At 42.9% G+C, this 27,377-nt stretch overlaps 2 protein-coding genes across 2 annotated transcripts in view; both read left to right on the forward strand.

The window, feature by feature from the left end:
- Positions 1–1,386, forward strand: part of LOC310779849 (type I phosphatidylinositol 4,5-bisphosphate 4-phosphatase-A-like) — a 9,902-nt gene extending 8,516 nt beyond the window's left edge. Inside the window, exon 7 of the mRNA XM_083640354.1 lies at positions 1–1,386. This exon is cut by the window's left edge and continues 717 nt beyond it. The gene's annotated coding sequence lies outside the window, so the exon portion shown is untranslated.
- Positions 1,387–5,787: 4,401 nt separating this feature from the next.
- Positions 5,788–27,377, forward strand: part of LOC310779500 (uncharacterized protein) — a gene marked incomplete at both ends in the record, with an annotated part of 79,647 nt that continues 58,057 nt past the window's right edge. The window contains one exon of the mRNA XM_083640031.1: positions 5,788–5,894. Within this exon, the coding sequence (XP_083496157.1) occupies positions 5,788–5,894 (107 nt within the window). The remainder of the gene's footprint in view (positions 5,895–27,377) is intronic.

A 27,377-nucleotide genomic window follows, 5' to 3' on the forward strand; every position in this document is an offset into this window, starting at 1 on the left:
AAGAAGAAGAAAAATGCCTGGCACGGGTCAGAAGAAGTGCGAACCTGTTTGTCCCTCACACAGCAGCCAACGTGACAGAAAGGCTTTCAGGTTCAATTCAGGAGGGAAATTCTTGACGCAGGGCGTAGGATGTGTCATGTGGGCGTGTCTTCAGTCAATCAGGACTCTGCTCTGTAGCGTGTAAACACGCATATGAATGGTATATTCTATAAGCAACGCATGTAAACACTAAACACCTTAACAGACATGTTTAGAGTCAGGTCAATAGTGGGTTTATTGCGGTCCGTGTAAACGTAGAAAGCGGGTGGTGTCGGAAGATCGGGCGGATGACTGGAGGAGAAGAAGGAGAAAATGATGGGCCGTCGTGTTCTTTAAATATGAAACTTCGGCCATTTTCATTCCTAACAACAGACAAGGGATCACTTTCCCCCCAGAATGGAATTCTTGTCAGCAGCTGTCATGGGGACACTAGAACTTGACTTTGAAACTCAAACTAATGAACTGATATGGCCAAACTGATGTTATCAGGGTAGACTTCAATACTAACAACACAAACAGAGAGAGAGAGAAGGATAGATGAAGAGAGAGGAGGGGTTTGTTTTTATGTCTTGGCGTTACATCATCATCTGAATGAGTTTTCTTCCAAAACGAGAAATCCAGCACTGGCAAACAGTGAATCCCGCATTACTATTTTCAACATTATTGACAAAACAAAATGAAAAGAAATTATGTTTCCTTTCAGAGGATACTAGGTATCTCTTCCCGACTGGATCCTCTACATTTTACGGGAATTTAATTATGAGTTTGAAGTAGTGTCATTTTCCCAAAGCGATTCCTTTTTGTTTTGGAATTAAACTCTTCAATTGCTGTAGGATCAAACTGTTTTTTCGGGGATCGTCTTGTGTTGACTTGAACGCAGTAGGGACAGAGTCAGATTGCTACACCAAGGTTTCCAGTAGACTTTACGAAAATGGGACCAGATTATTCAAACAGGAAGTTGGTCTTTGCGAATGCATTGTGTAACTGAACTTTTCTTTCAACTTAGAGTAATGGCTATGTAGAGCTGAACAGTCACGTGACATCTCTTGCCCCGGAAGAGAGTTCCCCGTTCATTTTCTGCATAGACAAATCCTTACGTAACGAGTTTTAAGACTGGAACCAAGCCAACCCGTGATCTACTGAATCGTGATTGATAGAGAAAAATGTCAGTTCCATTGGATTCTCGGCTCAAGTGAGGTGCTGGTTATGTGGGATGAATAATGTATTGATTCATTCCATTCTACAACAGTGAGTGACCATAAAACATTTCAGTCGGAGCAAAAACAAACATTAGATTTTTTTTTTTCTGTTATTTTTTTTGTTTTTGCTCCAACTGAAATGTTTTATGGTCACTCACGAGTCAATTGGTCACAGGTTGGCTTGATTGGTTCCAGCCTTAAAACTCGTTATATAAGGATTTTTCTAAATGTCTATGCAGAAAATGAATGGGGAACTCTCTTCCGTGAGCTGGAAGCGTCACGGAAAGTCACTTGAGTGTTGAGCTCTATAAGGTTGTTGGAGGTGTCTGCCGGGCCATCGACGAGCAGAATTTAATAAAGCAAACTAACTACAAACTGCTCGATGACTCTGCACCAGGCAGTCAATAGCTTCCCTCCAACTGACCAAATATAAAAGCAGGCATTCATCTCGGAATTACCACGTGAATTAAATTGCACATATCAATAGATATAGGCTACTGTATGTACAGATGGGAGGGTGTGGGACATATGCATATATTTTTTATTTCATTGTCTAAAAGACACAACGTGAACAAAGTGCGTGGATGGGTGGGCGGCGTGCTGCATTCAATGGGAAATTTCAAGTTGGCATTAACGAATTTGAATTGTCACAGAAATCAGTGACTCAGATTATTGGGAGTAAGGGAAGAGTGATTTTTAGTGATTTATTTTGTTATTCTAAAGCTGGTTAATATACAATAAAACATAAAGGCCAAGTTATTTAAAAAAATTATATAAAATACAATAATGAAGGAAAGAAGAGACAAAATTACTACTTTGAGCAAGTGAGAGTCAAAAACACCGGCAAAAGCAGTTCCAAACTAACACAAAAAAGCAATGTGACAGACAAACTGATCAGATAAGAACAGGGTGGAAACTGATCGAGTGTGACGATAACATTTATAATATGACACAGAAAATAAATATATGAGTATGTAATTTAATGATATTTACATTAAACTTCACATCAATCAGTAGACAAGTTGAATTGGGACTAAACGGCATCATTTATATTTCACTTATTAAACATTCAAAGCATGTCTGCACTCAAATCTGTTCACACTCATGATATGGGCCTTTTGACTTGATTTATGTATGAAGTTTCATTCCAAAAAAGTGGCACCACCTCTTTTAAAATGCTCAAAACTAAAACAAATTATTTTTATAGGCATAAGTAAATCGGCAAAATGCAAGCTTTTCCGTTTCACCTCGATTTGACACAAACTGAACGTTGAAGTTTTGGAAATAACTTTTCATATTCTTTGTTATGTTTTTAATCAGAAGAGTTTCTTTCTGCAGTGAGCGACAGCAATCAGTTGAAGCGCACACAGGGAATGATTTATTTATTTATTTGAGCTTTCTGTCTTTCTAATTCAAAGCCATGCAGCTTCTTATTTCAATCAGAAAATGAATCCAGCCGACACTAAACTCTCCTGAAGTGTAATGTCTCCTGTGGATGTGGATTGTTTTGTACTGTACAGAATACTCTGAGCTCTGGCGTCCCCTCCTGGCTGATTCATGTAAGTAGCTGACTGTGAAACTTGTTGCACTACATTGTTCTGATGTATACTACTATGTCCTGGTCAATGTTATACTGCTGTCTGTTTTGTTTTTTGTAAGTTGTGAAACTAAAATAATACTTTTAACAAGGTCATCTGACTCTGATGTATCTCTGTTTCTCCACACACTTATTCTTGTATTCATCAGTTATTAATAATCAATTTATATCAATAAGTGTAAGTGTCTGGTTTCCTCCCACAAATCAGTTTATGTTTTAGTGTTTTACGATTAATCCTACAAAGTGAGCAGGAGGAGGTTCAGACAATCACAGGAAATAACTGAGTCAGTTTTCTTTTCTGGCTATATCTTTAAATTATTTTATAAATTGTAGAATAGCTATCATTAATAAATGCTGAATTGATCATTATAATGTATTAATTCGTTATTATTTCAGGGTTAATTAGAAAGTAATGAATGATAGGCAAATTTACTACATTGTTTATAAAATGATAGTAAATAAAATTATGTAGTTTAAGTATTTAATCGTTTATTAATGCCATGTTAAATAAATCAGAACTCTTGTGGAATTAAAGCAATGACTGATTATCTCAGTTAACAATATTATTAACAGTTAACAATAGTATATTATTTATATAGTATTATTAGGGTTAGGGTTAGGGTTAGTGGTTGGGGTTGGAAACCCCATTTTATTCAAGGCTGATTCGAAGACCTTTAAACATTGTGAAGTTAGAGTATGGAAACTATTTTAAAGTCAATTTAGTTAAAAAAAGGCTGAGAATTATTTGCAAATGCTATAGACAGTTTTAACTTGACAACAAAAACATTATAAATTGAACCCCCGCTCACTTCCTGTTGCAGTGTTTGCTATGGACATAAAAGAAAAAAAAACATTCAAGTGCAGGACTGACCATTCCGTGAAAACCGTCTATACAGCTGAGCAGCGAAAACAAAAGTAACGATGTTGAGTGAATATTTCTGCAGTTTGCTGAATGCTGAGAAAAAGGAAGTGCTGTGTGGTTGCGCTCTGGTGAAAACCGTCTATACAGAGTATCTTTCCCTATTATCATTTTGTGTCACAGGGGGTCAGCATTGAGCCAGACAGGGAGGAAGAGAAAACATTCAACACATCTTTATCACTCATTATATGCTCACTCAAAAAACATCTCGCAACAGGTCCACAAGATAACATGTGATCACTTCTAATTAGTTCATGGGATATTTTATTATTGTTTTGATGTATTATGTTGTAAATATTGTACTATACTTTTAATGCTTCTGTTTCAGCTCTATGGTCTTATAACATCTTGCCAAAGGACTGCAGCTGCGAATTAGCCAGCTGGCTAAGACTGGCACATTTACAGTAATGTTGATTAATGTGTACTGTCCTTTTACAAATAAACTGAAACTGAAACTGAAACTCGCATCAATTCGTTTCACTGCTGAACGTCATTCACTTATTTGAACTACATTGCACTTTTACTTGTTTTATACACACTACTTATATTCCTACTCTCATGTTTTTGATCATGTCTGTAAAGCCCTTTGAGTTGCATCCTTGTATGAAGCATGATCTATATACATGTACATTCATTTGACTTATATAGCATTAATCATTATTTAGCCTAATAGCCTAATTAAAAAAAAACATTTGGTTTGTGACTTTAAATTCAGTTTGTCACCTTAAAAGCGAATATTACTGCAGTTCTTTCCTTTCTTGCCAAATCAATTGAGAGAGAGAGATGGGGGAGAGCAAGAGATTGTCAATTCAGGTTGCTCTACTTCCAGTGAAGAGATTCTACTACAGTGAACACAGCAGATTCAGTTCAGTTACAGATAAAGAAGAGAGCATTTCCTCTTATTTGGAAGATACGTAAACATGATTATGATCGTAACAATTGTGCATTTTTGTTTGATAAAAGCATATAATTTGGTACACTTAAAGCCGAAGGCATTTAAAAAAGAATTGGATGTAAAAAAAAATCCCCCCCAGCCACAGACTGGCAGCCTATGGAAATTGTAACTGCAATAAAGTTGTGTAGACTAATCTGATATGGATGATCTTGGTGTCAAATCATGCATTTCTTTATGCTGAAGAATTCAAATTTGGAACTTTATAGAATTGCTCAGAACACCAAGATCATCCATATCAGACTAGTCTGCACAACTTATGCAGCCAAAATTTCCATAGGCCGCCAATCTGTGGCTGCAAAATAAATCATAAATAGTTTTCTTCAAAATTCACGATGGCTCTATATCCAATTCTTTTTGGAATGCTTTTGGCTATAATTGTGTACCAAAGTATATGCTTTTATCACAAAATTCACTATTGTCATGGAGGCGTTAGCTAAGCTGCACCACTTGAATAAACACACACACACACCCATGTCACACACAAGCACATGCTCTCATTCACTTCTCTCTCCCTCCCTCTGTCTCTCCCCCATCACTCTCTCTCTCCCTCTCTCTCTCTCTCTCTCTCCCCAGCTGCTGGCTCAGAGGGACAAGTGCGGCGTTCTTCATAATCCCGCTCTGAGTCTCCCGGCTTGAATCCCATTGAGAGCTAAATGACTTGAGCCTCCAGAATTCCTGGACCCCTGAATCCCCGGAATGCTTGAATTCCAGAATACGGAATGTTGAAGTAATTATTTTCGGGAGGTTTTACTGACTGATTTCTGTGTTTTTTTTTCGTTTTCTTTTTATCCTGGATCTTGTTTTCTGAACATGTGGAGATCGTTCAGAGTCTGTTCACTTCAGGAATGACATCAGGAATCGTTCTCTCAACTGGAATGACCTTGGGATTAAACAAGAGGAAAATGAAAAGTTATCTTTTTTAAACGTGGAAATAACAAACCACAGAGCTTTCTGTTTTCCTAATTAGTGTTTTTTTTGGATTTACCTTTATATTTGGAAGTGTGCTTCCCAACTGTGTGTGTGTGTGTGTCTGTGTGTGTGTGTGTGTGTGTGTGTGTGTGTGTGTGAGTGAGTGGCCATGCTGGAGGGAAAGAAGACCCTGGGTTCCCGGCACCCAAAGGTGTCGAAGATCAACGGCGGCACCCAAAACTCTGCCACCAGTAAAACCATCAACCCTGTGCACTGGTGAGGACACCTACCTGTGTGTGTGTGTGTGTGTGTGTGTGTGTGTGTGAGATAGAGCTAGAGAGAGTGATGATGTCATACGGATGCGTCACATCAGTCGGCGCTTCTTGTTAGTTTGAAATAAAAGATGAAAACGGAATATTCAGAGCAGAAATTAATTACAGTTCAAATTCACAAAATACAACCTTGGATATTTTTTCACGTGTTCCGCAAATGCATTTTCAATTAATAATCATAATCTGGTCAGATTTCCCACACGTAGGTTGAACGTCCAATTTAAGGAATTCTCTGTTACTTTCAAGGACTCAAAATCGGACACCAGAGAGGCTTAATTGAAAAAACTGTTTAAAACTGTTGCGAGATCATTAAGTGTTTTCAAGGTCATCCATCCATTCATTTTCAAAAAGGCCTTACTTACATTTTCTTTCAAGGCTTGAGAGAATCCTGCGATGTTTTTTCCGCTAACAAATTGAATAAATAATCCTCTACCAACCATTCTTTCAAATCTTACATCAAGAACGGTGTGTGTGTGTGTGTGTGTGTGTGTGTGTGTGTGTGTGTGTGTGTGTGTGTGTGTGTGTCAATTCTCCTGTTCAACATGATCTAAACTAGGGCTGGGCGATATGGAGCAAAAATCATTTTGAGGCTGAATGGCGATACACGATAGGCTATATATATCTCGGTATTTTCTACTAAGTGGGGCTAAATATTCAGTTGTAAGTTGGTGCTTTCACAAAACGTTTACACAATGAGATTTTTGATCAATAATCATCCAATGTGGATATAATGACTAGGTGGGTAAAGGCAAATGATAGAACAGCTAGAACAGTATTAAAGTTCAGTAAATTAGACTACATCACTTTACCGTAATACTTTACTTGTGCCATATCACAATATTCTTATATCTAAGATCTAAGATGTTATCTTGTCAATATCGGTAGCCTATATTACGCTAATTAATTAACCTTTATTTATACAGGGGAGGCTCACTGAGAGCAATGCTCTCTTTTTCACGAGTGCCCTGTTCACATTACCTACATCATAATACATCATACATTCACTACGTTACATTACGATACAACTCTGCATATCTTTAGACTGTGAGAGGAAACTGGAGCACCCGGAGGAAACCCACGCAAACGCGAACATGCAAACTCGACACAGAAAGGATCGGGGTGGAGATTCGAACCCACGACCTTCTTGCTGAGGCGACGTACAGTGCTAACCGCTGAGCCACCGTGCCGGCTAAAACCTAAACGTCTATGCCAGCTGTGTTAAAGGCATCAGAGGAAGTTTGTCATGATACGTTCTTTCTGATTCTGTCAGCCACATTCTTGCGTCCGCATGTGTGCGTTTGGATTAATTAGCAAGTGTGAAATAGCCTGTGCAGCCAAGAGGACAACTGTGTGTGTGTGTGTGTGTGTGTGTGTGTGTGTGTGTGTGTGTGTGTGTGTGTGTGTGTGTGTGTGTGTGTGTGTGTGTGTGTGTGTGTGTGTGTGTGTGCGTGCGTGCGTGCGTGCGCGCGCGCGTGCGTGCGTACACGTGTGTCTGTATGGGTATTCCATCTGTCTAAGTCTCAGGAATTAAAGGTTTACTTTGACAAGCATATCATATGTCTGCATTGAAATTACCACCAGACAATTGTTGCAAAAATTTTGTCTGTGGCCACTGAGTTAGGCTGCAGCACTCACACTGAGCATGTTAGGCTGCACTCACACTCGGAGCATGTTAGGCTGAACTCACACTGACAGCAAGCATGTTAGGCTGCACTCACACTGAGCATGTTTGAAACGGTTTGTTCTGTTGTTGTTTGAACCCTGCAGCATTTCCCCCTTTAGTTCAGTACATTTGTTCGGGTGAGAATGATGGCTTTGGAAAAAACTCGTAACTCGTAAACTCGTTTGGAGCATTTTGGAGCCTTTATTTCAGACAAAGTTCAGTTTGTTTGGGCATACATGAACGCAGCAACCGCTCTCGGATGCGGACGATCTTGAGAGGCTGGTCTGGTCTCAGTCCACTTTCCCAAAAAGCTCTGGCGCAGTTCCTTGGTAGTGAGAATGCAAGTCGAGCTAAAGGGCCGAACTCACTATGATAACCATGCAAAAGCCTACAGTCTAGTATCACCTCAGCAGGCCTACCTGATGCGTCTTCTGAGTAGAAACTAAAGGGTAAATATGTCACTGTAGGCGCTCAGTAGGCGTGAGAACGTAATCCAACCATCTACTACAGGAAACAACCCCAAAACACAAGGGATTATGGGTAGAAGTATGTCTGACACCTTACAGCCTAACCGATGCTCATATGAGATTGAGATTAACTTTATTGTCACTTCATGGTACAAGTATCACGAGCGAAATTCTGCTTGGTTCGCTCTCAGAGTCGGAGAGCAAAACCGGGTCGCCATTGAACAGCGCCAGCAATTTGAATTCACATTATTACTAGTTAGAAAAAGTAATAAAGGCACACTTCAATATTATACAATACAGATACATTTGTTGTAAATGTACAGGGTTACCAGCAAAGACAACCCACACCACGACACCAGGGAGGCTGCCATTACAGCGCCGGTTTGGTTCATCGTGGGAGGGAAGGGGGGGGTGGGGGGGGGGGGGGGGGTTGTTGCAAAGCGGGGGGAAGTTGCTGGAGGCGGGGGGTGGGGTTTAGGGGAGGGGGGCGGGAGGGGGGGGGTTAGGGGGAGTGGTCCATGGGTGTTTGTGTGTGTGTGTAGTCTGAGCCTCTTTCGGCTGAAACACAGCGTTGCTGTGGAGATGTAGGTGGAGATGTAGGTGATCACTCACGTGACCGGAAATGGCCGATTTTCACGTGATCGGCCTCGATCGGTGATCTGCGCCGGTCACTCTAAAATGCCGATTCTGTGAGCCGATTTTCAAGTGACGTGCGCGAACCCAAAAGCAGCGAGACAGAGTGGATGAGTTGCAGCCATTCCGTTGCAGCCAAAACAAAAGCTGCCACTACACACCTACATCTACATCTACCTACATATAGAGCACCGCAGGGATGACCTATTTTTGTAGGCTTACCCAGAAATCGTCGCCATGCTGGTTCGTAGGGGGAAAGCCAATGGGATTTTAGTATGGAGATTTGGGTTAAATGCATGAACTAAGGTCTGTGGTTAACAAAGGTTTATGAAACAGCGAAGTTTGTGTTCAGCAGGATAATCTTCACAAACGAGGACCACTTTTATGACTTTTGAAATGCTTTCTGAAAATTGCGTTAGAAAAACACATTTACGCCTCAAAAGTCACCCTCTCCACTCAGGTTCAGACGAAACAAAACGAAGTCTACATGTAGGTGTGATCACACTGTTTGCTGTAACATTTTTTGCTTTTGCACCGATGTTTCAGCTGCAGGCTAGCACTTTTGTTTCGATGTTAGCCAAACTGTTTGGAATGAAACATCACTGAGAGGTCCTATGTATCCTCAAATAGTTAGTTGGCTCCCTAAAATAGTGAGTTTTCAGCGGACGAACACGTGACGTTGCTGCGCTGGCTGGCTGGTGAAACAGAAGATTTGGTTTGGACTCGTCTGGAGAGTGACAGGAATACTAAATTGTCATCAGTCAATGTGTCATCCCCAACAAGAATGTAAACAATTTGGAAACTGTGTGTGTGTGTGTGTCACCATAACAGTCAATGTTTTTTTTCCACCATAACTGTCAACTTTAGTTCATTTAATCTATTTAGTATTTAGTAAGCTTGTGTTTATAGGGCTGACTAGATTAATTTATCTATCTATCTATCCAATCATTTATTCGGTCATTCGGACATTGATTTATTCATTATTTTTTTAATTTATTGGACACAAATCCTACTGTATATACATTTATTCAATCTTTCTTCCACTCACTCATTCAATCATTCATGCAGACGACCATTTACTCCATTAATACTCATTTCACTCACTCACTCACTCACTTGTTTTCTTCCATTCCGTTTTTTCATTCATTCATCCACCTCCTCAGCCATTACTCGCTTACAGTATTCATTGTGACTGACTTCAACACAAACTAGTATCACTGAGTACAACTGACTTCAACACAAACTAGTATCACTGAGTACAACTGACTTCAACACAAACTAGTATCACTGAGTACAACTGACTTCAACACAAACTAGTATCACTGAGTACAACTGACTTCAACACAAACTAGTATCACTGAGTACAACTGACTTCAACACAAACTAGTATCACTGAGTACAACTGACTTCAACACAAACTAGTATCACTGAGTACAACTGACTTCAACACAAACTAGTATCACTGAGTACAACTGACTTCAACACAAACTAGTATCACTGAGTACAACTGACTTCAACACAAACTAGTATCACTGAGTACAACTGACTTCAACACAAACTAGTATCACTGAGTACAACTGACTTCAACACAAACTAGTATCACTGAGTACAACTGACTTCAACACAAACTAGTATCACTGAGTACAACTGACTTCAACACAAACTAGTATCACTGAGTACAACTGACTTCAACACAAACTAGTATCACTGAGTACAACTGACTTCAACACAAACTAGTATCACTGAGTACAACTGACTTCAACACAAACTAGTATCACTGAGTACAACTGACTTCAACACAAACTAGTATCACTGAGTACAACTGACTTCAACACAAACTAGTATCACTGAGTACAACTGACTTCAACACAAACTAGTATCACTGAGTACAACTGACTTCAACACAAACTAGTATCACTGAGTACAACTGACTTCAACACAAACTAGTATCACTGAGTACAACTGACTTCAACACAAACTAGTATCACTGAGTACAACTGACTTCAACACAAACTAGTATCACTGAGTACAACTGACTTCAACACAAACTAGTATCACTGAGTACAACTGACTTCAACACAAACTAGTATCACTGAGTACAACTGACTTCAACACAAACTAGTATCACTGAGTACAACTGACTTCAACACAAACTAGTATCACTGAGTACAACTGACTTCAACACAAACTAGTATCACTGAGTACAACTGACTTCAACACAAACTAGTATCACTGAGTACAACTGACTTCAACACAAACTAGTATCACTGAGTACAACTGACTTCAACACAAACTAGTATCACTGAGTACAACTGACTTCAACACAAACTAGTATCACTGAGTACAACTGACTTCAACACAAACTAGTATCACTGAGTACAACTGACTTCAACACAAACTAGTATCACTGAGTACAACTGACTTCAACACAAACTAGTATCACTGAGTACAACTGACTTCAACACAAACTAATATCACTGAGTACAACTGACTTCAACACAAACTAGTATCACTGAGTACAACTGATGACATAGATAAAACATTACCTCCTTGGCGGAGTTCATAATCCCAGAGGGAGCAACACATATGGACACACACATGCACGCACACACATGCACACACACATGCGCGTATGCACACACACACACACCAATTCCAAAGGTCTGTATATTTGTGTGAAGAAAAACAAAATAAAACACCTGAAATTCATCATTTAATGTGTCCAGTATTTAGAGCATCCAGTCTGTAAGTCTAGGTGTCATGTGGACATCTGATATTTAATTATATTTTTTTTAACAAAACTCATATTGTGCTGTGAGAGAACCTCCCACCCTGAATAAGTGTTGAGTGAAGCAACAGAAGCATTGAACCCAAAGTCTTTTTATACTTTTCCTCACAGACACAAAGATAGCCCAGACTGCTTTCAAACCACATAATGGAGACGTTAAGGGAGGCGTTTATTAGTGTGCGCGTCTGTGTGTGTGTGTGTGTGTGTGTGTGTGTGTGTGAGAGAGAGAGCGAGAGAGAGTGTGTGTGTGTATGAGTGTGCGGGTGAGAGAGAGAGAGAGAGTGTGTGTGTGTGCGTGTGCGGGTGATTGAGAGAGAGAAAGAGATGGAAAGACAAATGGAGATGAGAAATAAAGCATTAGAGAAACAAAAATGATAGAGCAAGATAGACAGAGAGAGAGAGAGAGAGAGAGTGTGTGTGTGTGTGTGTGTGTGTGTGTGTGTGTGTGTGTGTGTGAGCGTGCGTGCGCAAGTGTGTGCGTGAGAGAGAAGTTTTAGGATGCAGGGTGTGAAATAGCTCTGGTCTGAAGCAAGGCTTTGCTCTGAGCTCTCTGTTGCTGTGGATTTAGATGGCTGGATTTAGAGGTGTGTGTACAGTATGTGTGTGTGTGTGTGTGTGCCTGCGTGTGTGTGTGTGTGTGTGTGTGTGAGCAAACCTGATTGATTTACCTCAGTGTCCTCCTTGTCGATATTTCGGGTTTTATCACGGCTATGTCATCTGATGCCTGTATCACACTTTATATGAAGCCTGATTTATAGCGACACACACATACTTTATATGGAGCCTGATTTACAGAGTGCGCACACACACACACACACACACACACACACACAGTGTTTTTGGGTCTTTCTCTCACTCTGATTTATAACCATGTGATGACATCTCGTCTATATTTGAGATGTCCATCCCCCCCCCCCCCCCCCCTCTCTCTCTCTCTCTGTCTCCTACATTTCACCTACATCCTCATTACAGATCTGACACACTGAAGTTATGAAGTCTGTGACACTTGAGAACATTTGGAGATGTCTGTACTCTTATATAAGGTGCCATATAGCGGTGGTTCTCAAAGTGGGGTCCGGGGACCCCCAGGGGTCCTTAGCTAAAAGGGGAATAATTTATTTTCACTATAATTCCATCCACAAGTTACCCAATGACAGAATGTATGACTGTTCATGGGTTTCATACATATTGGTAATAAAATATCTGTTAGCCTGCTAAAACGAGACTTTCATTTTGCAGACCAGTCTGGCCTCCATCCCGCCCACAGTGATTTCAGTGGGCAGTACTTGCCTTGACAGACAACTCCTTCAGCCAATCAGCGTTGCCAAATCCACTCGGAAAAACGTCGACAACATCTTTTCTGCCGAGAAACTGCGCTGGTGCATAGTTTGTTCTTGTTTAATTGTTGTTATTGAGTCCATTTCTGTGATAACTGCACTTTACGGCTGTGTTTACTCTACTAACGTTAGCGCTCGTTTCTTCGGGAGCTGCCATACTGTTTTGCTGATTGGCCCGGTTAGGTTGTCAACTACGAGGCAGGTCCCTGATTGGCCGGTGCACTTTGTTATTTCTGGAAATGGCTGTGGGCGGGGCTGGAGGCGTGATCAGGATGGTTTACCAGGCTAATGGCCTGGTTCCAGATTCCTGAATCTCGTCCCGCCCACTTTTATCGAGTGATTCACACCCCATTTACACCTGGTCTTTAAATGTGACCTCTATCTGGATGAGTTATCTGGATACAGGTCACATTTAAAAACCAGGTGTAAATGGGGTGTAAAAGATCTGAACACAATGTGAGCCAGACAGACTACATCCAGATGTGGTCAGGCAGATCTGATCACGATGCATTTACACCTTGCATTAGCATGCATTTTTCCATATCCAGATAACATCCAAATAACTTATCCAGATACAGGTCACGTGTAAATGGGGTTTTAGAGAGTCTGGTGTAGCTCTAATCGGGTAGTTCTTCTCATACTTGTTCACGTCAAGGACCCCTAAACTGACATAAATTAGACCACGGGCCCCCCATTTGGTAAGATTTTGTCCCAGGGTCCCCCATCTGATCAGATTTTCACTTTTATAGGCTTTATTACAGAAAGTGCATGAAACCCATGACCAAAATAGCCATACATTCTGTCATTGCGTTACTTATGGATGGAATTACAGTGAAAATAAATGATCCACCCCTGGAACCCCCTCAAGGACCCCTGGGGGTCCCTGGACCACACTTTGAGAACCACTGCTCTAGTCAACGGCTTGTTCTCACTCAGGGAAACAATCGAGCCAATCAGCGTCTTTGTGGGTGGGACTAAAGTTTGAACCATTCATGCAACAGTTCTTCACCGGTGTTTCAGCAGAATATATTTGTTGAAATATAGTTATCAAAAGCGACCGACATTCTTGTTTAAGTTATAGTGCAGCCAGTATCAGTGAAGATAACATCAGAGCGGCCGGATGTGAGTGTTTCATTACATTTGAATGTGTAAGCATGTATGTATGTAGGCTGTGTGTGTGTGTGTGTGTGTGTGTGTGTGTGTGTGTGTGTGTGTGTGAGAGAGAGGTAAAATGTGTGTATGCAAATTTGACGTTTCTTTGTTGCAGCTTGGAGGTGTTCATGTGTTTAACTTGTTGGAACCGGCAAAACTAAAATTACGAAAACGTTTATCTGACTTCTGAAATTCACTAGCCTGGTAAAGCAGCCGGTCTCGTGAACTCACATTTCATTTCGTTCTACCAGACTGTCTGGCCTCCAGCTCTGGGAGGGTGTTTGCAGAAATTGCAAAGTGCTCTAGCCAATCAGCGACGCCGCCTTGTAGTTGACATCGTAACCGGCCAATCAGGAACAGTAATGGCTGCCGACGTGCCTGTCTGCCTCGAGCAGTAACGTCAACATTCGTCGAGTTTAAGCAGCCATAAAGTGCAGTTATTGCAGAAATAGACTCAATAACAACAATTAAGCGAGTACGGGACTATGCAACAGCGGAGTTTCTCGCCGGTTGCTCTTGCTGGTGGAGCGGGGGGGGGGGGACTTTGAATGCTGTTTGTAGACAGGCAACATTTAAAGTGGGTGGAGAGGTGATGATGTAGCTGTGAATAGAATTGATCGTTTAAACTTGAGATGTTTATTGTCTCTTGGGTTGCTGACATGGCTGGAATGAACTAGAGGCAAAATGGGAAAACACTGTGGTGTCATGAAACTGAAGGTCCTTCAGTTAAAAAAGACACTGACCTTGTACTGTGGCAATGACTTTGTCTCTCACACACACACACACACACACACACACACACACACACACACACACACATGATCACAGCCCTCACATTCCAAAAACCAAAACCCCTTCAGAAATTTACGAGGTGTCCGGTCATATGGTGTGTGTGTGTGTGTGTGTTTGTTCATGCTTGTGTGTGTGTTTGTGTGTGTGTGTGTGTGTGTGTATGTGTGTGTGTGTGTGTGTGTGTGTGTTTGCATGTGTGTGTGTGTGTGTGTGTGTGTGTGTGTGTTTGTTCATGCTTGTGTGTGTGTTTGTGTGTGTGTGTGTGTGTGTGTGTGTGTGTGTGTGTGTTTGTGTGTGTGTGTGTGTGTGTGTGTGTGTGTTTGCATGTGTGTGTTTGCGTGTGTGTGTGTTTGCGTGTGTGTGAGAACAGGTGGATCTGAAAATGCAGCTGCTCCTTTGCCTCCATTTCCCCCTCTCTCTCTCTTATCATCTTTCCTTCATTTCTTTGCTTCCCTTCATCACTTGAGCTCTCGCTCACTCACACACACACATACTGTATGCACACACACACACATATGCACACACACACACAGAGACACACACACACACACACACATACACACACAAACACACACACAAACACACACACAAGCATGAACAAACACACACACACACACACACACACATATGACCGGACACCTCGTAAATTTCTGAAGGGGTTTTGGTTTTTGGAATGACGTCTCTTTAAGGTCACACCATTGTTTTTCAGTGTATCTTTCCTTTAAAGCAGGGATGGGCAACTTTGATGATACAGAGGGCCACACACAAAATGTCCTCGCTACCAGAGGGCCAGATTGTGACCGTGCACTTCCACCAGTAGCCTGCTGTAACACCATCACTCCCAATTATAGCTACTAATTTGATGAAAAGGACGAAATATATACTGTTAATCAAAGTGTATTGTATCAACATTTATATTTGACTTTCAAAAATCATTATTCAATAATGGTACAAAAGTTAACACAGTAAGTGTAACAACTAATATTCATGTTTGTAATGCATTTCTACTCTGCCCTCCTATAGAGAGGCAAAGTGACCGTGTACTTCCTGCTTCAGCACTGTACCAGAGATTTTCATCCGCCATTTATTTTCCCATAGACATTTCGTAAAATGCGTATAAAAATAGTTGTACTGGTTCAAACCAAACGGCACAGATATATTTAGAAACAGGAGAGATCGCATAACATTTCACTGGGACCAAAACGTAAAAAAAAAAAAAAAAATTGGGTTTAAAGAAAATATTTTTTCAATGTTGTTGTTTTTTGTTTTGTGATGTCAGTTTTCTGATATACTACTGATGTTCTAATGATACAAAGCTGGTTGAAAATTGGCGGAGTGTTCCTTTAACTCATTGAGTGCCAGCCACTTCTGGAAAACGGATGCTCCCAGTGCCAGCCCTTTCAGAGCGTTTTCAGTGATAACTCAAGACCCACAGAATATTGTGTGATATTACTATGTAAACACCGAACACGCCCAAAGAACGATGAGACTCTCTTGTATCATCAGCAAAAAAAAGTTTATTGATATCATTTTCCGTTCTTTAGTTATCAGCAGGAGAAGATAGGTTGGTTTCACCAGAAACAGACGTTTCAAACTAGAAGCTGAGATAATGAGCCTTTTGTGAAATGAAGCATTTCAAGCACATCACTGACTCTGAAGCTAATATTTTCTGATGTAGTGACGTGGTGTAGTTGTGTGGTGCCCTGCGTGCCCCACCCCCCTCAACTGCAAACTCCTCCGTGGGAGTGTCTCTGGTGGCTCTGCTCGAATCTCTGCTACCTGCGTCAGGCGACGAATCTCTTCCTGCTGGAGCTGGGATAAACTCATCCCCACACTAACACACAGCTTGCATGCTGGAGCTGGGAGAAACTCACCCCCACACTAACACACAGCCTGCATGCCAGAGCTGGGAGAAACTCATCCCCACACTAACACACAGACTAATGCACCCAGCGTCTATTTTCGGAGCGCTCCGCCATTTTTGTGCGCTGGCTCCCAGCGCGACACCGAAAAGCCAAACCGGACTGCTGAGAATGGTTTGGCTTTTCGGTGTCGGGTGTCTCCTTTTCTGGCGGCTAATCGTGTGGAGAAACTATGCAGCAGAGACAGAGGGGCTCAGTTGTGGGAGCGGATTGGCTGCTGTTCGCAGCTAACGTTAGCTCCAGCCAGAGCAATCTGTGCCGCTCTGGCTCCAGCATGCATCGGTTTCTCTTTCATCACGGGTCCTTTGCTGTTTTTCCTTGCCTTTCTCTGGTCTGGAGAGCACTGTCGCCACCTAATGGGTCCGTAAAATAGCTTATACACCTTCAAAATCCCCCATATTTTTACAGGAGATGCATCAGGCTTTGATCCACGTCCCACCGTCAAAAAACGCAATTGACGACTTTAGTCGTCATTGGCACTCTACGTTACTATTTGAATTGACGACTTTAGTCGTCATTGGCACTCAATGAGTTAAGGTGGAAGTGGAAAATGGGACTTTCAGCTCACGGCTCGAGTGAAGATTTTGGCTAAAACAGGGTGTAACTGATGACTTTCCAAGTCAATTTGGCATCTCGGAGGTTCTGGAGACCAGACGAGCAGTATGGAGACATTTTTTTTTTTTTTTTTTTTTTACGTTTGAAAGTTGGTCGTCATTCACTTCTGTAACTGTTTCCCTGGAAAACTCCACCTAAAAAACGTCGCCCAAGTAAAGACTGAATTTTCATTTTTGGGTGAACCCATCCTTTAAGCCCTTGGTTGACCTTAAATACTTTTTTAGATGTCTGGCATTTTGGAGATGAGATCATAGACTGTAAAATTACAGAGACCATCATCTCTGGCTCAGCGATGTACTGACTGATTTCCTCTGTGCCACACTCTGTTAGCTCAGCCAATCGTGAAAGAGAGTTTCTGGGTCAACCAGCCAATCCAGCGGCAGATACAGGCTACTTAATTTAATAACTGTGGACAGGATGTCAGAAACACAGCCAGCAATGACATGATTTTTTGACTGTGTGTGTGTCTGTGTGTGTGTGTGTGTGTGTGTGTGTGTGTGTGTGTGTGTGTGTGTGTCTGTGTGTGTGTGTGTGTGTGTGTGTGTGTGTGTGTGTGTGTGTGTGTGTGCATGCGCGCGTGCCTGCCTGCGTGCGTGTGTGAGTGTGAGAGAGAGAGAGAGAGACAGAGACACAAGAATGAGAGAACAAGGAGAGCAGACAGAGAGAGATTATTTTATTACAAAAATGTATTTGATGTAAACTTGTGATATAAATGTGCACAGTTTGTGTCATTTATATGTAATCGTTATGTCTATTTTTAGGCTGGAGGCTTTTTTTTGGTTGTCATCCACATCAGTGGGTATGACATCACTTGACAATTATAGGGCATGACATGACATCATCAGTGGTTATGACATCATCCTTAATGTCGCTCAGTGTTTTCCAGTTGACCCTTGCTCCGCTGACCTCGTCTCTGTCAGGGATTGGCTGTTTAGAGTGTAGCCCTCTGGTCATACCTGGCCTTCAGTTGAAAGGCCTCAGGTATGTCCGTGTTGACTGTGACTGTTGAGCTGAACAAAGCAAAACTTGATTACAAAAAAAATACATTTGCATTGTAATGTTGTTGTCATTGATTAGCAAAGATTTTTGAAAAAATGCTCAACTGTACTTCATGCAAATAAATCTCACTGAATTTAGATTAATTGAAATTAGTGCATTTACATGCACACTATATAGGGATGAAACGATAACCGGTTTTAATGATAACTGCGGAAATCAGATTATTGCCAGTTACCTGATTATTCCTTATCCGTTTATTGTTTGCATGTAAACAGACTCATTGAGAGAGAGAGAGAGAGAGAGAGAGAGAGACAGAGAGAGAGAGAGAGAGAGAGTATGTGTCAATGAATCCCCAATCTCTCTCTCCCTTCTTCGGCCTGGTTAAAATGAACATTTTGTTAGTCTCCTAAAATAGTAAAAGTCCTGAAACCATATCAGTTGATACGGTGTCAAGTAAGTGTGTGTGTGTGTGTGTGTGCGTGTGTGTGCGTGCGTGTGTGTGTGTGTGTGTGTGTGTGTGTGTGTGTGTGTGTGTGTGTGAGTGAGTGAGAGAGAGACAGGATGCTACATTCCATCATGGTGATGAAATCCCTCTTCAGCTGTAAAAGAAGCCGAGGTGTGATGATGTAACCCGACCTAGACACACACACGCACACACACGCGCACACACACACACACACGCACACACACACACACACACACTCCAAAATGCCGTATCAGTATCACTTTCCGATGTCCGTCTCACACTCCCTGCGAGGGGGAAGATGTCTGAGATCTTTTGCACAAGCAGCTTCTGTACATTCTGTATGTTTCAGAATTAGACTTATGGAGAATGAACTGTTCCCGGTCAGGCTATAGAAACAGTGAGCAGCTGACGCAGCGCGTTGTGGTGGTGTGGCTAGTCGATCCGTTCTGACCGTTCAGGATCATGTTCTCGGTAAAAGTGGTCCACCTCCTCTTTAACCTTCTTCTTCTTCCAAAAACATCGAGCGTATAAATATACGTATAGCTGCCGTGACATCACCCATTGGTTTTTGGACTCTCGTTTTGAAGCCTCGAGGTTGGCATTTTCACCGTCGCCATCTTGGTTATTGGAGGCGGAAGTGACGTGAATTTGGACGAGAAAGAGGTGCAGCGCCGCCTGCTATTGGTCCGCGATTGGCGAATCAGCGCTCAGGGATCACTGGACAGGCGGCCTGTCAATCACGCCACAAAACATAGTGTGCTTTATGAGTCTATTTGACTCTAAATGGGACCATCATTTACTAAATGAACATCATGTATGTATTGAAGAAGACTTGGAACTGGCGTTTGAGACCATAAACTCATTAAGAAAGTGTTTACCTGGGGGGCACGGTGGCTCAGTGGTAGAGCTGTCGCCTCACAGCTAGAAGGTCCTGGGTTCGATTCTCACCTGGGACGCTGTGAGCGCTGAAGGAGTGCGTGCCCGTCCGCATGTCCTCGAGTGCCCACCACCAGGGTGGCGTCGTCAAAAGGGCCTTTCTGTGTTGAGTTTGCATGTTCTCCCTGTGTCCCCTGGGGGTTTCCTTCATATAGGAACCCCTCACCAAAACATGCAATATCCTAGTCGCTGATGTGGTGCCTCCTCTGGTCGTTAGGGGCGCCTGTTCGGAAGGAGGGGAACTGGTTGGAATAGCGTGATCCTCCCACGTGCTATGTCCTACCGGTGAAGCTTCCCCTGTCAGGTGAAAAGAAGCGGCTGACACTAACTGCCCATGTCTCGGAGGAAGCATGGAGCCAGTTTCGGCTCTCCCCAGATCGACAGAGGGTGGAGCAGCAACCAGGATAAATAAATTAAATTAGCACTAATGAATAACTAAAAAATATTAAAAAAAAGAAAAAGAAAAGAAGAAAGTGTTTACCCATTCACTTCCATACAATCAGACGTCTTTTTACAGCCAGTGGAATTGCCCCCTTGCAGGCCATTGGAGGGAATGCAGATTTCAGTTACTTACACATTGCCTTCGCAGACGGTGCTAACAGCTAAGCCCATCACTGAAAAACGACAGACTAACTTTAAGCAACCCCAGGAAAACCATGGAAGTGGCGACACTACAAAAAAAATGCCTGAATTACGACACATTATAGCATTTATTATCACGTTTTGTTAGTAATGACACACACACACACACACACAAACAGTCCAAGGACAGACAAAATCATTCCGTGTGTTCCAGAAATACACACACACACACACCCACACGGCGCTGAGTGACTGCAGCTCTCTGTAAGTCCATGTTGATTTGTTTTCATTAGACCCTCTGCTAACTGCTCCTTAGAGGGCTGTGGCTCTCACAGTATACACACGCACACACACACACACACACACATACACATACACACACACATACACACACACACACACATACACACACACACGCACATACACGCACACGCACATACACACACCCACATACACACACACGCACATACACACACACACATACACACACACACACACACCCACACACATACACACACACACGCACATACACGCACACACACACGCACGCAGACACATAAGCTAGTGCACAAATGATGGGAAAACACAAGCAACACTTAAAATGAATAAGACCCAATTCACCCATTGTGTGTGTCTAAAAGGCAGGAAGTAACACAGGTGCAAGTAGAACATTAACGAGGGTTTCCAAACCTCCAATCCATTTGGTGATCCGGTGTCGGGGCGGGCCCTCGTTAATGTTCTGCTCGCACCTGTGTTACTTCCTGCCTTTTAGACACAAAGCGGGTGAATTGGTGTGGGAAGTGAAAAAGGCAAATTTCCAGTCGCAGTTTATTTCTGTTTGTTTTTTTTGCTCACTCGGCACACTCACTCATCACGTCTTTCCGGGGGGAGCTAAAACGCTCTCAACAACTCCTTACTCCTCCTCGTCCTTTCCCTCGCCTCTCCCCCCCCCCCTTCAGACCGCTCATCAAAATATCTCGGATTCGAGCGCACGTCTTTCTGCCGTCGCTGCGGACAGATTTATGACGGACATGTGTAGCGGCGGGGGGGTTTGCCTGGTGTGGGTTACCGTATATATGTGAGTTGGCCACCCGAGCATCGGCATCGGGCATGTCATCGTCGAGGGCACGGCTCGGACCGCAGGGACCCCCAGGAGGTAACCCCACACCCCCGTCACGTGACCTGGGAGCTGTCCGTCAAATGAGGTCAGGATCGAGGGTGGATTTGTACAGCTCCTTTGACACAGAAGCCCAAAGTGCTTCACATAATAAAGAAATAAACGAGGATTTAACCGGCAGTAAAGTAAAGTCGATGTGAAATAAAAGAGTAAAACCGCTGAGTAAGAGACTAATGTGTTTGGCCTCGACTCCCATGCGCACATCCCGACATCGCCGTGCTCGTGTCGTTCCTGGACCAACGTTTGCTCCTAGTACGGGCTGGGAAAACCCCGCCCCCGAACTCATTTGATTGGTCGCCGCAATTACTTCTTCCTGGAAATGTAAAAAAAGATGTGTTTAAGATTAGGGTTAGGGGTTTTCTTATCTAACCACGATCAGACCCAAACCATAACCCTAACCACATTGTTGTACTTGCCTAAACCTAATGTCTAACCCTAATGTTTTATAAAAATACGTGTGGATCCACCAGGAGTCGAACCCCAGTTCTCAGATTGGAAGACGCACACCTTATCCATTTAGCCATAGGACCAAGCTCGCTGACAGCTGCACTGTTTTCACACCATAAGGGCCTGTGTCCACATTGCATCTTTTCCTCAGGTCCAGCGTCTTTTTTCAGTTGTTTCCAATGGGGGGAGAGCGTATGCGGGCGCACACGGACGTCTAGAGAAAGTGCGCTGCGCCCAGCGTCTATTTTCAGAGCGCTCCGCCGTTTTTGTGCGCCCGACTCCCAGTGCTTCCAGCTGAAAATATTTTAACTTTTCAGAAAGATGCTGGTGTCGGGTGCTCCTTTTCTGGCAACTAATCAGGAGAAACTATCGCAACAGAGAGAGAAAGGCTCAATTGTGGGAGCAGATTGGCTAGACACTTGATATTTCTGGTGAGTGTTGAGCTAAATCCCTGTATGTGTGTTGTTTGCTAATGTTAGCTGTCAGCTATCAAGCTACTACCGCACTGAACTAACGTTAGTTTCAGACTGCTTCCTTGTATATTGTGCGCTGAGATCAGCGCTCCCCAGCGCACTCCCAGCGTTTAACGTCGGAAAAAGACGCTAGGTGGACACAGGCCCTAACTAACCACATTTTTTTCCTTCCACGTTTTAAGGAAGAAGCAATTGCGGCGACCAATCAAATGAGTTCGGGGGCGGGGTTTTCCCGGGCCGTACTATGACACCAACACGGTGATATCAGGAGGTGCACTCCCATGCAGTGATTAAAGCCCCGTCCAGTCAGTGTTTAACAGTTGTCTTCTTTTTCAAACATCCCAACGTTCTATGAGCGCCTGCTATATAATTGTATGATCTGATTTTGTGCTACGCTAAGATACACGAAGGAGATACACGCGGACAAACATGCAGTGCAAGTTACACCGGAAACAGTATTCTCTCCGTTGCTTAGCTGCAAGGAATAGTTGCATTATTGGCCTCATTGGAAGCAATGTGACTCAAACTGGTTAACGAGCTAGTGTTTTGGTCACTCAGTGCCGTTTTGAGCCCGGCGAACGTTGTTACAGTAGCAAGCTGACCTAACGTTGCTAACCGCTATCTAGCTAGTTAACATGCCAGCTCGTCCTTAGTCAGAATCGAATTGTCTATGCAGTAGCGGAGCGTACACTGACTCGTCAGTGGCCCCCCATCAAAAAAAAAATATATATATATATATTTTTTTTTGCAGGCCAGGCCAGGCCAGGCCTGCAAAAAAAGGAAAGTATCGCGGGACTTGACGAGACTTGGTGACCGAGATCACGAATGAGGTAATTTGATCCCCGGGAGACTCCAGGGAACAGCCCGGGGGGAAATATCAGTCTGGTGGTTGAAAGACAGGCTGTCACTTGGCCCCCACGGAGCTCTATTTTACGACTGGATTGGAGAGTATTGATCTCAAAACAACGCGTAGGACGGCCAGAAACGCTGCGGAGCTCACTGGGTGAGTCGTCAGATCATAATTAATGTGAGGAGAGGGGTCCAGGTTAAAAAAAAACGAAATTCTCCTTTAAAATGACTTAATTTAATAAAGTCAGTGGTGTGAGTGTGAGAAGAATTCAATCAATAGACAATAACATTGGTGTGTTTAAAATTAGATATTCCACTAAATATGGCTAAAACAGATTCAAACATGCAAAAAAGGCAAATCTTTCTTCGCGGCTGGCCTTAACACATTGACTGCCAGACGTTTTTTTTTGCTGTAGGTAGCTTCTGCCAAGCCGTTTTTTGAGGATTATGGCTCATTTTATAAGAGCCGAGGATTCGTTTCAGCTTGGAGTTTGTGAACATACAATATCTCAAAAGTACTAATAGAATGTGTACTTTCTCTGTCTAAAAGAGTTAGTTTGTAGAGTTAGTAGTTATGTAAGCATTAGCAGTTGAATACAGCATGGTTTTAGCGTGAAAAAGAATATTCAGAGATAAACGGCTTTTTGTGAAATTGGATGGAACTGTCACTTTAACCATTCATTTTTGGCTCTCTCTCGCTCTCTCTCTCTCTCTCCCTCCCTCTCGCTCTCCCTCCCTCTCTCTCTCTCTCTCTCTCTCTCTCTCTCTCTCTCTCTCTCCCTCCCTCTCGAGTTGCTTCAACTCCGCCCTCCGTGGGCGGACAAGCTTGTCACCAGTCAGTGCTTTGCTGCTGTGCCTGCATGTCTGGGCCGCTGTTTGAGGAAGTCGGGAAGGACTCGCTCGTTTGGAGTTTTGGTTGAGAGAAGTTTTTGCGATTCTGGTCATATTTATGCTGCGTGTTTCAAAGTGTGTTCCTCCAACTGTAATCTATCACCCGATCATAGTAGATCGGCTGAATCTATTATGTAAATTTGCAATCCCGCATCGCCAGCAATCAGCGCGAAAAGGAGAATGGCTGGGCTGAGAATGGCTTGACAAGTTAAAAAAATGCTTTCCTTTCTCTAGCCAGGAGAGAGCACTGTTGCCACTTAGTGGGTCGGTGGAATGGGTTGTAAACGTTCGGTGGCTCCAATAATTATATAAGAGATGTAAAAGGCTTAGATGCACAACCCACCGTCAAAAAAAAAAAATCGATGCCAAAAACGTGTAAACACGTTGTTGGCAGGGAACAGCTGGATTCTGAAAACGTGTTCATACGTTGTTGGCAGTGAATGAGTTAATTGATTTTTTTTTTTTTTGTATGGGGGGCCCCCTAAGAGCTTCGCCCCCTCTGGGCTGATAGGGTCTCTCCGCCCCTGGTCATACGTGTACGAAAATAGCATTCCATTGAGTCATACGCCATCTTCCCTATTTTAGCAGCTAGCTTAAAGGGATAATCTCAGAGATTTCAGTTCCGTTCTCTTTGGCAACACCTATGGCGATGAGCGGTAATTGCAGGTGGGACCCAAACTGTTACGTCATCTCTGTGACCAGCACAGAGACAACAAGTTCCTAAATGCTGCTATACTGAAAATGCAAAGGCTTCCATCAATGGGCCATAGGTTCAATCACCATTGTCTTAACTCACTATCAGATAGATAGTGACTTAAACAGACATTTATTTACATGGAAATCTTTGAAATGATCACTCGTTTTAACTTGAGCAAAAAAATGAATTAATTTATCAAACAAATATTCTTGTCAGAGATAAAGCACGTGTGATTCCCACGTGTGACTCTCGCTTCCCTCCTGATCCGTCCTGTTGCTAAGTCACATGACGGCGATGGAAGCTGCGACGACGACGACGACGACGACACCAGCCAATCAGCTCTCCCGAGAGTTCAGACACCAGCCAATCAGCTCTCCCGAGAGTTCCAAAACACTCTGATCCCCCAATCAGACTGAGCAACGCACGCTAAGCATCCCATAATCTTCCCTAAATCCTAAATCTTTCATAATGATCGGCTGTGGACTTCACAGACTGTCGGACCAACAGTTTATCAAAAGGTGACGATTCATATTTTCATTAGAGGATCATTCTCTGTTGGGTATTGCAGCGCATTACCGATATAAACTTCATCCCCCTCGGACCGCAGGACTTAACACCTGACCACCACGCAACAGCTGACTGGCAGCCCTCCGCGTGCGTGTGTGTGTGTGCGTGTGTGTGTGTGTGTGTGTGTGAGAAAGAGAGAGCCAAAAGAGGCTCGGTTTTATTTTCAGCTGTCATCACTACCCTGTCAGAAGCCCTGTCTCATGGCAGTGACCTCACCATGTGCACGCGGACACACACACACACACACACACAAACAGTGTACGGGTGCATTTTGGCAGGAATATACACATAAAAGCGTCCTGTGACACCTGTTTAAAAGCACATTAGAAATAAATTTTACTTGAAATCATTTGACACATACATACACACACTTCTCCTGTTTTAGTGCGATATTCAATCATCTTTAATCATTTTGGATTCATCCTAATAATACACCAGGGGTTGGCAACCCTTTTGATATTGTGCCATTTTAAGATTTTCTTGATAATCAGTGTGCCATGTCCACATTATCAAGTGCGGTGCTAAATACCATCTGACGTTTTCTTCCTTTTCTTAGATGCACTGAACACTTCTGGCTGACCTGCGAATGATTTCTTGATTTTATTGTCTCTTTGTTTGGTAAGCTATCAAACAAAGCCTAAACCTGGTCATGCACAGGCATTTAGAAAAAACTATACAGAAATCGCCAATCTCCTCTCGGATGGTCTAATTTGCTGATGTATGGGTAAGATGTGAGCCAGGCATCAGTATTACATTTAGAATGTTCGTAACTCGTTAAAAGTTCCTCACTGAGCAGTTGTGATGTCATCATCAGTGATGTCACGTGCCAATGGTGGCAGGCGCGCCTATGGTTGCTGACCCCTGTAATAGACTAGAGATGATCCTCCTTCCGTCCCTTGACGACATCCTTCTTTTGTCCTTGTCCTCATGTACAACTTGAAGCAGACCTGCTAGGAATTCTGGGCCATCAAACAACATGTGACTCAAAATAACTTGTTCATGTTTGAACAAGGTGTGCGGCTCAGAGGCACAGCGTTCTTTCTAATCGTCTCTCATTTAACCCCTGACCTCCGTATTATTGGTTGCTTGTAATGGACATTAGGAGAAATAGAAGTTGGGTGTGCTTTAATTTGTTAAACTAGACACACGGTATCTTGTTTTATGCTACCACAAATCAGAGCTGCGGCCAAGTCGACTTTGCTCAAGTCTCAAGTCTAAATTAAGATCACCGAGTCAAGTCCATCTTATTAACTAGTTCTGTGGCCCCCACTGAGAGGATTAGAGAGGTGTGGCAGGAGTAAACTTGGCGTTGAGTTATCTGAAATTATATGGGACAGGAGTCTGTCTGTGACACCAGCTGATCCCATTTAAAGTTGCTCACTGTCTTCACTATTCCAAGCATAGGTTGCATAAGATCTTCACTTCTGTCTCACCACTATGTGATAGGTGTCAGAGGGCACACTGTCCCATGCTTTTTGGTTCTGCCCTACACTATCTGGGTTCTGGGCCAAGATATTTGATTGGTACTCTGACCTACAAAATAATCCTTCAGCCGGAGGGGAAACTCGCCATCTTCGGCTCCTCGGAATCCTCTCTGCTCCTCCCTACGGCTGTGCAACAGTCTCTGACACAGGGGGCGACTGTCGCCAAGAGACTCATTCTGAAGCAATGGAAGTCCCCTCCACCTTCTTTTCAGCTGTGGTTGATGTACAGTATAATGAGGACACAGCCGGACACCGTGGCGTGGACTACCTTCAGAAAACTCTTTACTGAGATAACCCGGAGGTTACGCACATGTTGCATTATGGGAACAGTAGTCCCTATCACTACACCTCCTCCTTTTAGATCAGACCAACTCTTTTCAAATGAACGATCCTTTAAACATAAATCTCTGTGTGTTCTCTTAACATATCTCCCAGCATGGTATTTTAACATAAATCTTTGTATGTGCCCTTTCACTCTCTACCATATACG

This window comes from Poromitra crassiceps, assembly GCF_964638095.1.
Source record: "Poromitra crassiceps genome assembly, chromosome: 7".
NCBI classification, from domain to species: Eukaryota; Metazoa; Chordata; class Actinopteri; order Beryciformes; family Melamphaidae; genus Poromitra; species Poromitra crassiceps.